Source organism: Argopecten irradians, chromosome 3 (genome assembly GCF_041381155.1).
Source record: "Argopecten irradians isolate NY chromosome 3, Ai_NY, whole genome shotgun sequence".
Taxonomy (NCBI): domain Eukaryota; kingdom Metazoa; phylum Mollusca; class Bivalvia; order Pectinida; family Pectinidae; genus Argopecten; species Argopecten irradians.
This window is the reverse complement of record NC_091136.1, coordinates 3,112,050-3,124,064: the sequence shown is the minus strand read 5'-3', so window position 1 is coordinate 3,124,064 and position 12,015 is coordinate 3,112,050. Positions and strand designations below refer to the sequence as shown.

Sequence of the window (12,015 nt, the reverse complement as noted above, 5' to 3'; positions counted from 1 at the left end):
ATCCTTTACTTGGTTGTGGCACACATGTGTCACCCATGTCCTACTATCCTTTACTTGGTTGTGGCACACGTGTGTCACCCATGTCCTTCTATCTTTACTTGGTTGTGGCACACGTGTGTCACCCATGTCCTACTATCCTTTACTTGGTTGTGGCACACGTGTGTCACCCATGTCCTTCTATCCTTTACTTGGTTGTGGCACACATGTGTCACCCATGTCCTACTATCCTTTACTTGGTTGTGGCACACGTGTGTCACCCATGTCCTTCTATCTTTACTTGGTTGTGGCACACGTGTGTCACCCATGTCCTTCTATCTTTACTTGGTTGTGGCACACGTGTGTCACCCATGTCCTACTATCCTTTACTTGGTTGTGGCACACGTGTGTCACCCATGTCCTTCTATCTTTACTTGGTTGTGGCACACATGTGTCACCCATGTCCTACTATCCTTTACTTGGTTGTGGCACACGTGTGTCACCCACCCATGTCCTTCTATCTTTACTTGGTTGTGGCACACGTGTGTCACCCATGTCCTACTATCCTTTACTTGGTTGTGGCACACATGTGTCACCCATGTCCTACTATCCTTTACTTGGTTGCGGCACATGTGTGTCTCACTTGCTTTTGTAAAAGGTGGTTCCAACTTGGGTAGTTCCATCATAGAGGTTGACATTATTTAATCTTAACTTCCAGGTGTGTGTCATCCAAATTAAAGAGGCAGAATTCTTTTTCTCGGTTTTGATGCATGCTAAGTCATAACTTCTTTCAAATTGTTGTACAGTACCATTAATGTTAAGGTGTTGGTTGCAAATTCCACAGGAAATAACACTCCTAGACGTTTGTGCAACATCCATGAATAAGGGATGCCACATAAATAGTTGATGCCACATAAATTAGCTTGTGATTGGGCATCGATAGTTGGTGCCACATATATTGACCAGGTAGGGATGCCACACAGATAGTTGATGCCACATTGACCAATTAAGGATGCCACACCAATAATTGATGCCACATCGACCAGGTAAGGATGCCACACTGATAATTGATGCCACATCGACCAGGTAATTATGACACACCGATAGTTGGTGCCACATCCATCAAGTAAGGATGTCACACTGATAATTGATGCCACATCGATCAAGTAAGGATGCCACACCGATAGTTCGACCTGAGTTCAGGACGTTACACCAGTTTCTATCCATCCTGATAAGAGGCTGTTTAGGCTGGCAGTAAAGTCACTCCTCGTAGAAGCACGTCACGGTGGTTGTTTACTGAACACAACATTGTTTATCCTGGTGGTGAAGAAACTTCCCCTCCGACACGACCTGGTCAAGCTTCTCCTCATCCTCGATTCTGTAAACAATAAAACATGATAATAGAAATGTGAAGCCTTCCCCTGACCTGATATGGTGCTAATAGTGACCTTATATGGTGTTTAGTGACCTAATACGGTGCTCACTACATCCTCCATTCTGTAAATAAAACAGGATTTTAGATGGAAGAATTCTCTCTCACCAATCATTCATACAACATCATAATTTTTCTTACAAAACAACAATACAATATTATATTAGAGATGTAAAGATTTCCCCTGGCCTAATATGACGGTTATTGACATAATATGGTTCTCACTTCATCCTCACTTCTGTAAAAGATACAATATCTTACAAGATGGAGGATTTCCATTAAAAATCTTTTAGAGAATCATGAGATTGAAGGTTACGTGTGTAGAGTTGTTAGCACAGCACTGCATGGCTGTAGGTTGGTGATTTTTTTCTTGGAACTGAAACTCAACTATCACAAAACCCTGCTATGCTCTTAAATGGATTTTACCAGCTAAAATGACCTAAAGAGATAATCAAATTCAACCAATGAAATATTATAGAGTTATCTGCTTTTTCCAATGAAAGAATATGTTTTACCTGTGAATTGTGAGCCAGGTAAAGTTCCAAACTGCCTGTAGCTCGGAGTGTATAGTAATGCCAGTATATACGAGTATTCAGAATATTTAATAAGGATGTTTTATAGCAGCTTCTTAGCCTGTAAGTAACTTGTTGGAGTGTTAGTAATAGCATTAAGGCAATCCGTTTGTGGAATTTTAAATCTGTTTTGTAAATATTACATGTACCAAGGCCAAAGAGGAAACAGTAATACAGACAGTCCACAATGTTGGGAGGTTTTCGGCTGAAATTTAATTACATTTATATTTCAAATCTAATTTTAGCCCACAAAATATCCTAATGACTGGATATATAAAATTGCATTTGTTTTCTAATGGTTTTATTTTTGTTGCCTTTTTTTCCTATTTATAACACAGGTAAGGTTTTTAACAAAACAAAGCTAGTATTGTTTGATTTCCATTATAAAAATAGTGACAACGCATTCTAATATTATCAAATCAATCACCATGAACATGAAAGAAATTCAACTGAAGCCAATTTAACAAAAGGAAGAGAGAATCATTTGATGTTACATGTCTTCAACGGTAGGTTCATTTAACACCGTGTAATATTACATGAACATGTTAAATATGTGGAAAGTGAAAGTAAGAATTGGGCTAATTTAACAAGAGCTGCGGGAGATAGATTGGCAATAAGGCCTGAGGACCAGATGTCACAGGGTCGCAATCCACTGTCACTGTTCTGTGAGGCAGAAAAACACAAATAGGACCAATGCTGGCCGGCCTCTGCATCTTAATTCACAGTTAATGAAGCGAAGATATACATCAACCCAGCCAGTTTAAAAGTAGAGAAACATTAAGACAACTAGCACGTTAAAATTGCGAATGATTTTTTTTCCTGTCGTCTATATATATCTCTGGCAATGTTACCTGTTTACTGTAGAGAGCTTATAGCTGTTTTAATTCCACTCAAGTGACCTCTCTCAATTCATCTGCAGCGGACATGGTAATGGGTGAATAAAAAGATGTGCAGAAAATTGCGAAGGGAACTGGTGAAACCATCAACTTGTAGTTTCAGATGAATGAGCTTGAATGGCAGCCCAACATGAAGAAATTATCTTTTCATCACCAAACCATTACGCCTGTGGCACTATCTATTCAGATGTCCATACACTAGGGAAAACACAGCCATTTATACTATCAAATATGGAAACATCAGTCTTATATAGACAGCCAATTTGATGACTTCATCTATAGACCATTAACATACTTATTACCTGTAAATAAAGAGGTTACAAGGTGATGCTGCAACCAACTGGAGGCTACACCATTACGACGGGGAATGAAATGAGGCCACATGTACACAGGGAAAGAAAGGAAGCCGCAACATTAGGACGAGGAATGAAAGGAGGCCACATGTACACAAAGAATGAAAGGAGACCACACCATTAGGACGGGGAATGAAAGGAGGCCACAGCATTAGGACACGGAATGAAAGGAGGCCACAACATTAGGACAGGGAATGAACGAACGCCACATTAGCACAGTGAATGAAAGAATGCCACATTCGGATGGGGAATGAGAGGAATAAAAGGAGGCCACAACATAAGGACAGGGAATGAAAGGAGGCCACAGCATTAGGACAGGGAATGAAAGGAGGCCACAACATAAGGACAGGGAATGAAAGGAAGCCACAGCATTAGAACAGGGAATGAAAGGAGGCCACAACATAAGGACAGGGAATGTAAGGAAGCCACAGCATTAGGACAGGGAATGTAAGGAAGCCACAGCATTAGGACAGGGAATGTAAGGAAGCCACAGCATTAGGACAGGGAATGAAAGGAAGTCACAGCATTAGGACAAAGAATGAAAGGAAGCCACAGCATTAGGACAGGGAATGTAAGGAAGTCACAGCATTAGGACAGGGAATGTAAGGAAGCCACAGCATTAGGACAGGGAATGTAAGGAAGCCACAGCATTAGGACAGGGATGTAAGGAAGCCACAGGACATGGCGGAATTAAAGGAAGCACAGCATAGGACAGGGAATGTAAGGAAGCACAGCATTAGGAAGGGAATGTAAGGAAACCACAGCATTAGGACAGGGAATGTAAGGAAGCCACAGCATTAGGACAGGGAATGTAAGGAGGCCACAGGACAGGAATGTAAGGAAGCCACAGCATCAGGACAGGAAATGTAAGGAAGCACACATTAGGAAGGGAATGTAAGGAAGCCACAGCATCAGGACAGGGAATGTAAGGAAGCACAGCATTAGGACAGGAAATGTAAGGAAGTCACAGCATTAGGTAAGGAAACCACACATTAGGACAGGAATGTAAGGAAGCCACAGCATAGGACAGGGAATGTAAGGAAGCCACAGCATTAGGAAGGGAATGTAAGGAAGCCACAGCATTAGGACAGGGAAGAAGAAGCACGCATAGGAGGAAGGAGCCACAACATTAGGACAGGAATGTAAGGAAGTCACAGCATTAGGAAAGGGAATGTAAGGAAACCACAGCATTAGGGCAGGGAATATAAGGAAGCCACAGCATTAGGACAGGGAATGAAAGGAGGCCACAACATTAGGACAGGGAATGTAAGGAAGCCACAGCATCAGGACAGGGAATGTAAGGAAGCCACAGCATTAGGACAGGAAATGTAAGGAAGTCACAGCATTAGGAAAGGGAATGTAAGGAAACCACAGCATTAGGACAAGGAATGTAAGGAAGCCACAGCATTAGGACAGGAAATGTAAGGAAGTCACAGCATTAGGACAGGGAATGTAAGGAAGCCACAGCATTAGGACAGGGAATGTAAGGAAGCCACAGCATTAGGACAGGGAATGTAAGGAAGCCACAGCATTAGGACAGGGAATGTAAGGAAACCACAGCATTAGGACAGGAAATGTAAGGAAGCCACAGCATTAGGACAGGGAATGTAAGGAAGCCACAGCATTAGGACAGGGAATGTAAGGAAGCCACAGCATTAGGACAGGGAATGAAAGGAAGCCACAGCATTAGGACAGGGAATGTAAGGAAGCCACAGCATTAGGACAACATTAGGACAGGGAATGTAAGGCCAAGCATCAGGACAGGGAATGTAAGGAAGTCACAGCATTAGGACAGGAATGTAAAATGTAGGAAAGGAATGTAAGGAAACCACAACATTAGGACAGGGAATGTAAGGAAGCCACAGCATCAGGACAGGGAATGTAAGGAAGTCACAGCATTAGGAAAGGGAATGTAAGGAAACCACAGCATTAGGACAAGGAATGAAAGGAAGCCACAGCATTAGGACAGGAATGAAAGGAGGCCACAACATTAGGACAGGGAATGTAAGGAAGCCACAGCATTAGGACAGGGAATGTAAGGAAGGCCACAACATTAGGACACGAATGTAAGGAGCCACAGCATTAGGACAGGGAATGTAAGGAAGCCACAACACATAGGACAGGGAATGTAAGGAAGCCACAACATTAGGACAGGGAATGTAAGGAGGCCACAGCATTAGGACAGGGAATGAAAGGAGGCACAACATTAGGACAGGGAATGAAAGAAGGCCACAGCATTAGGACAAGGATTAAGGACACAACATTGACAGGAATGAAAGGAAGCCACACATTAGGACAGGAAATGTAGGAAGCGACAACATTAGGACAGGAAATGTAAGGAAGCCACAACATTAGGACAGGGAATGTAAGGAAGCCACAACATTAGGACAGGGAATGTAAGGAAGCCACAGCATTAGGACAGGGAATGTAAGGAAGCCACAGCATTAGGACAGGGAATGTAAGGAAGCCACAGCATTAGGACAGGAAATGTAAGGAAGCCACAACATTAGGACAGGAAATGTAAGGAAGCCACAACATTAGGACAGGAAATGTAAGGAGGCAACAGCATCAGGACAGGGAATGTAAGGAAGCCACGGCATTAGGACAGGAAATGTAAGGAAGCCACAGCATTAGGACAAGGAATGAAAGGAAGCCACAGCATTAGGACAAGGAATGTAAGGAAGCCACAACATTAGGACAGGAAATGTAAGGAGGCCACAGCATAGGACAGGGAATGTAAGGAAGCCACAGCATTAGGACAGGGAATGTAAGGAAGCCACAGCATTAGGACAGGGAATGTAAGGAAGCCACAGCATTAGGACAGGGAATGTAAGGAAGCCACAGCATTAGGACAGGAAATGTAAGGAAGCCACAACATTAGGACAGGAAATGTAAGGAAGCCACAACATTAGGACAGGAAATGTAAGGAAGCCACAACATTAGGACAGGAAATGTAAGGAGGCAACAGCATCAGGACAGGGAATGTAAGGAAGCCACGGCATTAGGACAGGAAATGTAAGGAAGCCACAGCATTAGGACAAGGAATGAAAGGAAGCCACAGCATTAGGACAAGGAATGTAAGGAAGCCACAGCATTAGGACAGGAATGAAAGGAAGCCACAACATTAGGACAAGGAATGTAAGGAAGCCACAGCATTAGGACAGGGAATGTAAGGAAGCCACAAGCATTAGGACAGGGAATGTAAGGAAGCCACAGCATTAGGACAGGGAATGAAAGGAAGCCACAGCATTAGGACAGGAAATGTAAGGAAGCCACAACATTAGGACAGGAAATGTAAGGAGGCAACAGCATTAGGACAGGGAATGAAAGGAAGCCACAGCATTAGGACAGGAAATGTAAGGAAGCCACAACATTAGGACAGGAAATGTAAGGAGGCAACAGCATCAGGACAGGGAATGTAAGGAAGCCAAAGCATTAGGACAAGGAATGTAAGGAAGCCACAGCATTAGGACAGGGAATGAAAGGAAGCCACAGCATTAGGACAGGGAATGTAAGGAAGCCACAACATTAGGACAGGAAATGTAAGGAGGCAACAGCATCAGGACAGGGAATGTAAGGAAGCCAAAGCATTAGGACAAGGAATGAAAGGAAGCCACAGCATTAGGACAGGGAATGAAAGGAAGCCACAGCATTAGGACAGGAATGAAAGGAAAACATAAGTTCAACAATTTGTTCACATTTTGTTTTGATTTGACACTTTAAAGGTTATCTTATTTCAATGTCGATTGTTTTAGCTATTTTCCATTTTTTTATCAATAAACAATATTATTTACCAATGTCTATAAAAATTCTAATGGCAAAACAAATCTATAGAGCAGAGAAAATATCATAAAATATAACTACATGTACTGTATGTAATAAATATTGGTAACGTTTGGGCCCCATTCTCAATTACATGTATTTTATAAATATTGGTAATGTGTGCGCTCTAGTATGCATCTACTATACTTTATAAATACTGGTAATGTTTGGGCCCAATTCTCAATTACATGTACTTTATAATTACTGGTAATGTTTGGGCCCAATTCTCAATTACATGTACTTTATAAATACTGGTAATGTTTGGGCCCAATTCTCAATTACATGTACTTTATAATTACTGGTAATGTTTGGGCCCAATTCTCAATTACATGTACTTTATAAATACTGGTAATGTTTGGGCCCAATTCTCAATTACATGTACTTTATAAATACTGGTAATGTTTGGGCCCAATTCTCAATTACATGTACTTTATAAATATTGTTAATATTTGAGCTCTATAGTATGTCTGTACTATACTTTATAAATATTGGTAATGTTTGAGCTCTATAGTATACATGTACTATACTTTATAAATATTGGTAATGTTTGAGCTCTATAGTATACATGTACTATACTTTATAAATATTGGTAATATTTGAGCTCTATAGTATACATGTACTATACTTTATAAATATTGGTAATGTTTGATCTCTATAGTATGCCTGTACTATACTTTATAAACATTGGTAATATTTGAGCTCTATAGTATACATGTACTATACTTTATAAATTATTGGTAATGTTTGATCTCTATAGTATGCCTGTACTATACTTTATAAACATTGGTAATGTTTGATCTCTATAGTATGCCTGTACTATACTTTATAAACATTGGTAATATTTGAGCTCTATAGTATACATGTACTATACTTTATAAATATTGGTAATGTTTGATCTCTATAGTATACATGTACTATACTTTATAAATATTGGTAATGTTTGATCTCTATAGTATGCCTGTACTATACTTTATAAATATTGGTAATGTTTGAGCTCTATAGTATGCCTGTACTATACTTTATAAATATTGGTAATGTTTGATCTCTATAGTATGCCTGTACTATACTTTATAAATATTGGTAACGTTTGAGCTCTATAGTATGCCTGTACTATACTTTATAAATATTGGTAATGTTTGATCTCTATAGTATGCCTGTACTATACTTTATAAATATTGGTAATGTTTGAGCTCTATAGTATGCCTGTACTATACTTTATAAATATTGGTAATATTTGATCTCTATAGTATGCCTGTACTATACTTTATAAATATTGGTAACGTTTGATCTCTATAGTATGCCTGTACTATACTTTATAAATATTGGTAACGTTTGATCTCTATAGTATGCCTGTACTATACTTTATAAATATTGGTAACGTTTGATCTCTATAGTATGCCTGTACTATACTTTGTAAATATTGGTAATGTTTGAGCTCTATAGTATGCCTGTACTATACTTTATAAATATTGGTAACGTTTGATCTCTATAGTATGCCTGTACTATACTTTATAAACAGTACAAAGCAACCCAAAAGAGCAGATACTAAATTAAAGAAAATAATTTAATTGCCAATTTACATTTTAACAACCCCAATTATGTGCATTTTGATGAATGTGCAAATTTGTTTTTAAATCTAATTGACAAATCTGTTTGTCGATAAATGGTAGAAATGCTGCTGTTAAATTAACAAACTCTTCACAAATGTTCTACAAGAGTTTGAGTTTTTTTTGTTTCATGTGACATGGGTTTGGGATATGAATTAGCGTGATTTTGTCTTGTCATCTACAATAGGAGGTAGCGGTGATTACATTGTCTTGAAGGCATGAGTTAAATCCCCTGTGAGTTGGAGCTAGCCCGTTAAAACATATCCATCCCTGATTCCGTGTGACAGGCCTATTGGCCACCTAGCTGTCCATAAGAAGATTACATATTTAATTAGTCTCCCTTGAAAGGACAATAAGGGATTAGGTATTGAGCTTTAAAAGGGATTAAACGCCAGAAAATTTACAGTTACACAAAATCTATGCTTCGCATTCATCATAAATTGAACAATATTTTTTTTCTTTTATTTTCCGTTAAAGTATTAAACTTTTAGGAATTCACTTTTCCCATTGTGTAAGGGGATTAAATGAATGTGAGGTAGAAATTTAGCTAAAATGGCCTGTTTACAAGAACTAATACTGATTGTTTTGGAGATAGGGTGTACCAGTAAACATCAGCATCTGAGCTGCATTGTCATCAACTGTCTCATCCATACTTCCTAAATGGTTAACAACAAGAGGACATTGGGGCCTGCGATTGACAAACTGAGTTTATGGCCCAGCATATAAACTATTCTCAGACAGATTTTTTACTTATGTATATGATTCTACAAAAACTTGAGTAAAATATCAGTCTAAGAGAAAGGTTTATTGTGTCAGGCCCTGATACTGTATATTGATGTTAGAATTAATGTTGACTCGTTTTGATGCCTTATGTCCATCTGCTCCTTGATTCTACATGGGACCAATATCGGCAAAATATCAAACTGCTATTCCGTCTTTTCATATTACAGAGTTAGCTCCCGTGCGGGTAGGTATGAATAGTTACATTATTATTTTGTGAGAGCAATTCAAATTCTTGGAGAAAGAATGATATCACGCTCGCAAACACATGACGTCACAATCAGTACCTACTTGCAGGGCAGATAACTCTCAGTAATAATCAAATGAATAATATATTCCATTGGATGAGCCAAGAGTCACTGGATTCATAAGTCTGATAAAGAACATTAAGACCATTCTATACATATCTAGATTTGTTCCACCTATAAAGAATAATTGATAAGAGCTAAGATTCTGATTAAAATGTTTATTGGTTAATGTGATCCCTCTGTGGGCGGGAGTCGATCAGGACCCTTTTTGTCTGTGGGAGGGAGTCAATCAGGACCCTTTTTGTCTGTGGGAGGGAGTCGATCAGGACCCTTTTTGTCTGTGGGAGGGAGTCGATCAGGACCCTTTTTGTCTGTGGGAGGGAGTCGATCAGGACCAATTTGAATGTCATGTTAAAGTGTCATCTCACAAACAGAATGATAATTATACCAAAATCTCATTCATCTTCTATAACCATTGATCAAATAATACTCAGAAATGTGTTTTCCAAAATTATAAAACTTGAATGTCTCACCTGTAAGACAATCCTAAAATTCACAATTGTTTGTAAAGGGCCATCATTAATTAATCAATTGAGGCCTTTTGATCAATGAGATTGAATATCTGATTCTACCATATCTGGGAGACATAAAGAAGATCTAGAATTTCTAATGACTTAAGACACCTTTTGGCCTCTTAGAATTGTATAACATTTGTAGTCGACTTATAAATTTCTGCATTTCCTAGAATTTGGATCAGGAGTATTTCTAATGAACAAAAAATCATATATTTTTTTTATGAAAAAACTAAAATATTACACTTCTAAGAAATGAAGCAGAGACAAATCTATATGCAAAATGTCTTGTAAGAGATCAATGTCATCAGAACTTCATCAAATATTTTTTCGTTAATGTCAATGTAAATCTTTTTTCTCTCAAAAATTTCTATCAATAATAAAAAAAAATCTGCCTTATTTAAAAGTTCTATGTAATTTAATCATGGAGACATGATGAAGACGTGACATTTGATTATATTGGTAAGGCGCATCCCAGGACAGCTGATCGAAACCCTTCATTTTATGGCCGTAATCCATTGATATACAAAATGGAGTCCACTTAGCGTGGTGATAAATGACTGATACCTGAAACACGAGCCAGGTATTTTACTTCTAAAGGAGCTTAGTGTAGTAATTACATAGAGGAAACTGGTGGTATGAAAATGAGATGGCTGGCACAAGAATTAGCTCGCACGACAACGTTACTGGACGACGTCACGAAACATACGGGTTGTCGAAGTAACAAGATAACCTTGTACTGGTGCCCGTTAAAGGAGCATACTCAAGTGCACTTTTAACTCACAGAAACAAAAAATTACTGAAGTCATTAGTTCAACAGGTGTTAGGGGAGATAAATCAAAAGGGAAAGAGGTGAATGAAAGAGAACCAGAGGCATCAATGGATAGAAGGAGAAAGAGACAGAGAAAGAGATAGAGAGAAACAAGAATTACCAGTTATTAGCTCTACAGGTGTTAGTATACTGATAAGTTAATAGGGAAGAAAGTGAAAGACAGAGGAAAAAAGACATCGGTAAAAACTAAGAGAGAGAGAAAGAGGTAGAAAGAAACTCACAGAAACAAAAATCAACAAAGTAATTAATTCTACAGGTGTTAGGGAAAATCCGTCAAAAGGGAGATAAGTGAAAGGAAGAAGAAGAAAGAAAGGTAGGAATAAAGAGACAGAGAAAGATGCAGAGAGAAACAAGATAAAAGCGACAGAAAGAAAGAGATTAAAACTAATAATAAAATGTAAAATGTAAATGCTATCATCTCCATACATCAAAGCAGTACGAGTCTATGAGAAATCAAGATTGACTGGATGTGATGGGACAGGACAGAAAGATATAAGGTATTGTACACATACAAACCCCATCCGCACCTATTTCATGGCAGGAGACATAGTAAGTAATGGAAGATAACAGGAAAAACAAAGAGAGAAGACGACGAAAAAGGGAATTCATAGGAGGAAGAATTTAATGGAAACTTACGCTCGTTCCTGCGTATCAAGATGCTGGACAAGTTCATCACGCTTGTTGACGATAGCAACAAGTTCCTCCAGCAGTAACTTCTCTCTGTGTTTCTGTGCCTGGGTTTTCTGCCAGTCTGAAAAATAAATTAAATCACTGTCATACGAACATTTAAGTTCTGATGATAAAATTATTATTCTGTAATAAAAACAATGTGAATAGACAAACACAAAAACAATTAAGTGTTCAAATGATTTCTAAAAATCTGACGACATATATTGTTTTCAAAGAAATATTCGAAAATTTTTTT

General features: G+C 38.6%; 1 protein-coding gene across 1 annotated transcript in view; it reads right to left on the bottom strand.

Moving 5' to 3' along the window:
• Window positions 1-486: 486 nt before the first annotated feature.
• Window positions 487-12,015, bottom strand: part of LOC138317312 (EH domain-binding protein 1-like) — a 46,820-nt gene continuing 35,291 nt past the window's right edge. Inside the window, exons 5-6 of the mRNA XM_069258882.1 lie at window positions 11,727-11,841; window positions 487-1,354 (exon numbers count right to left, since the gene is read on the bottom strand). Of these exons, the coding sequence (XP_069114983.1) occupies window positions 1,270-1,354; window positions 11,727-11,841 (200 nt within the window). The 3' untranslated portion in view covers window positions 487-1,269. The remainder of the gene's footprint in view (window positions 1,355-11,726; window positions 11,842-12,015) is intronic.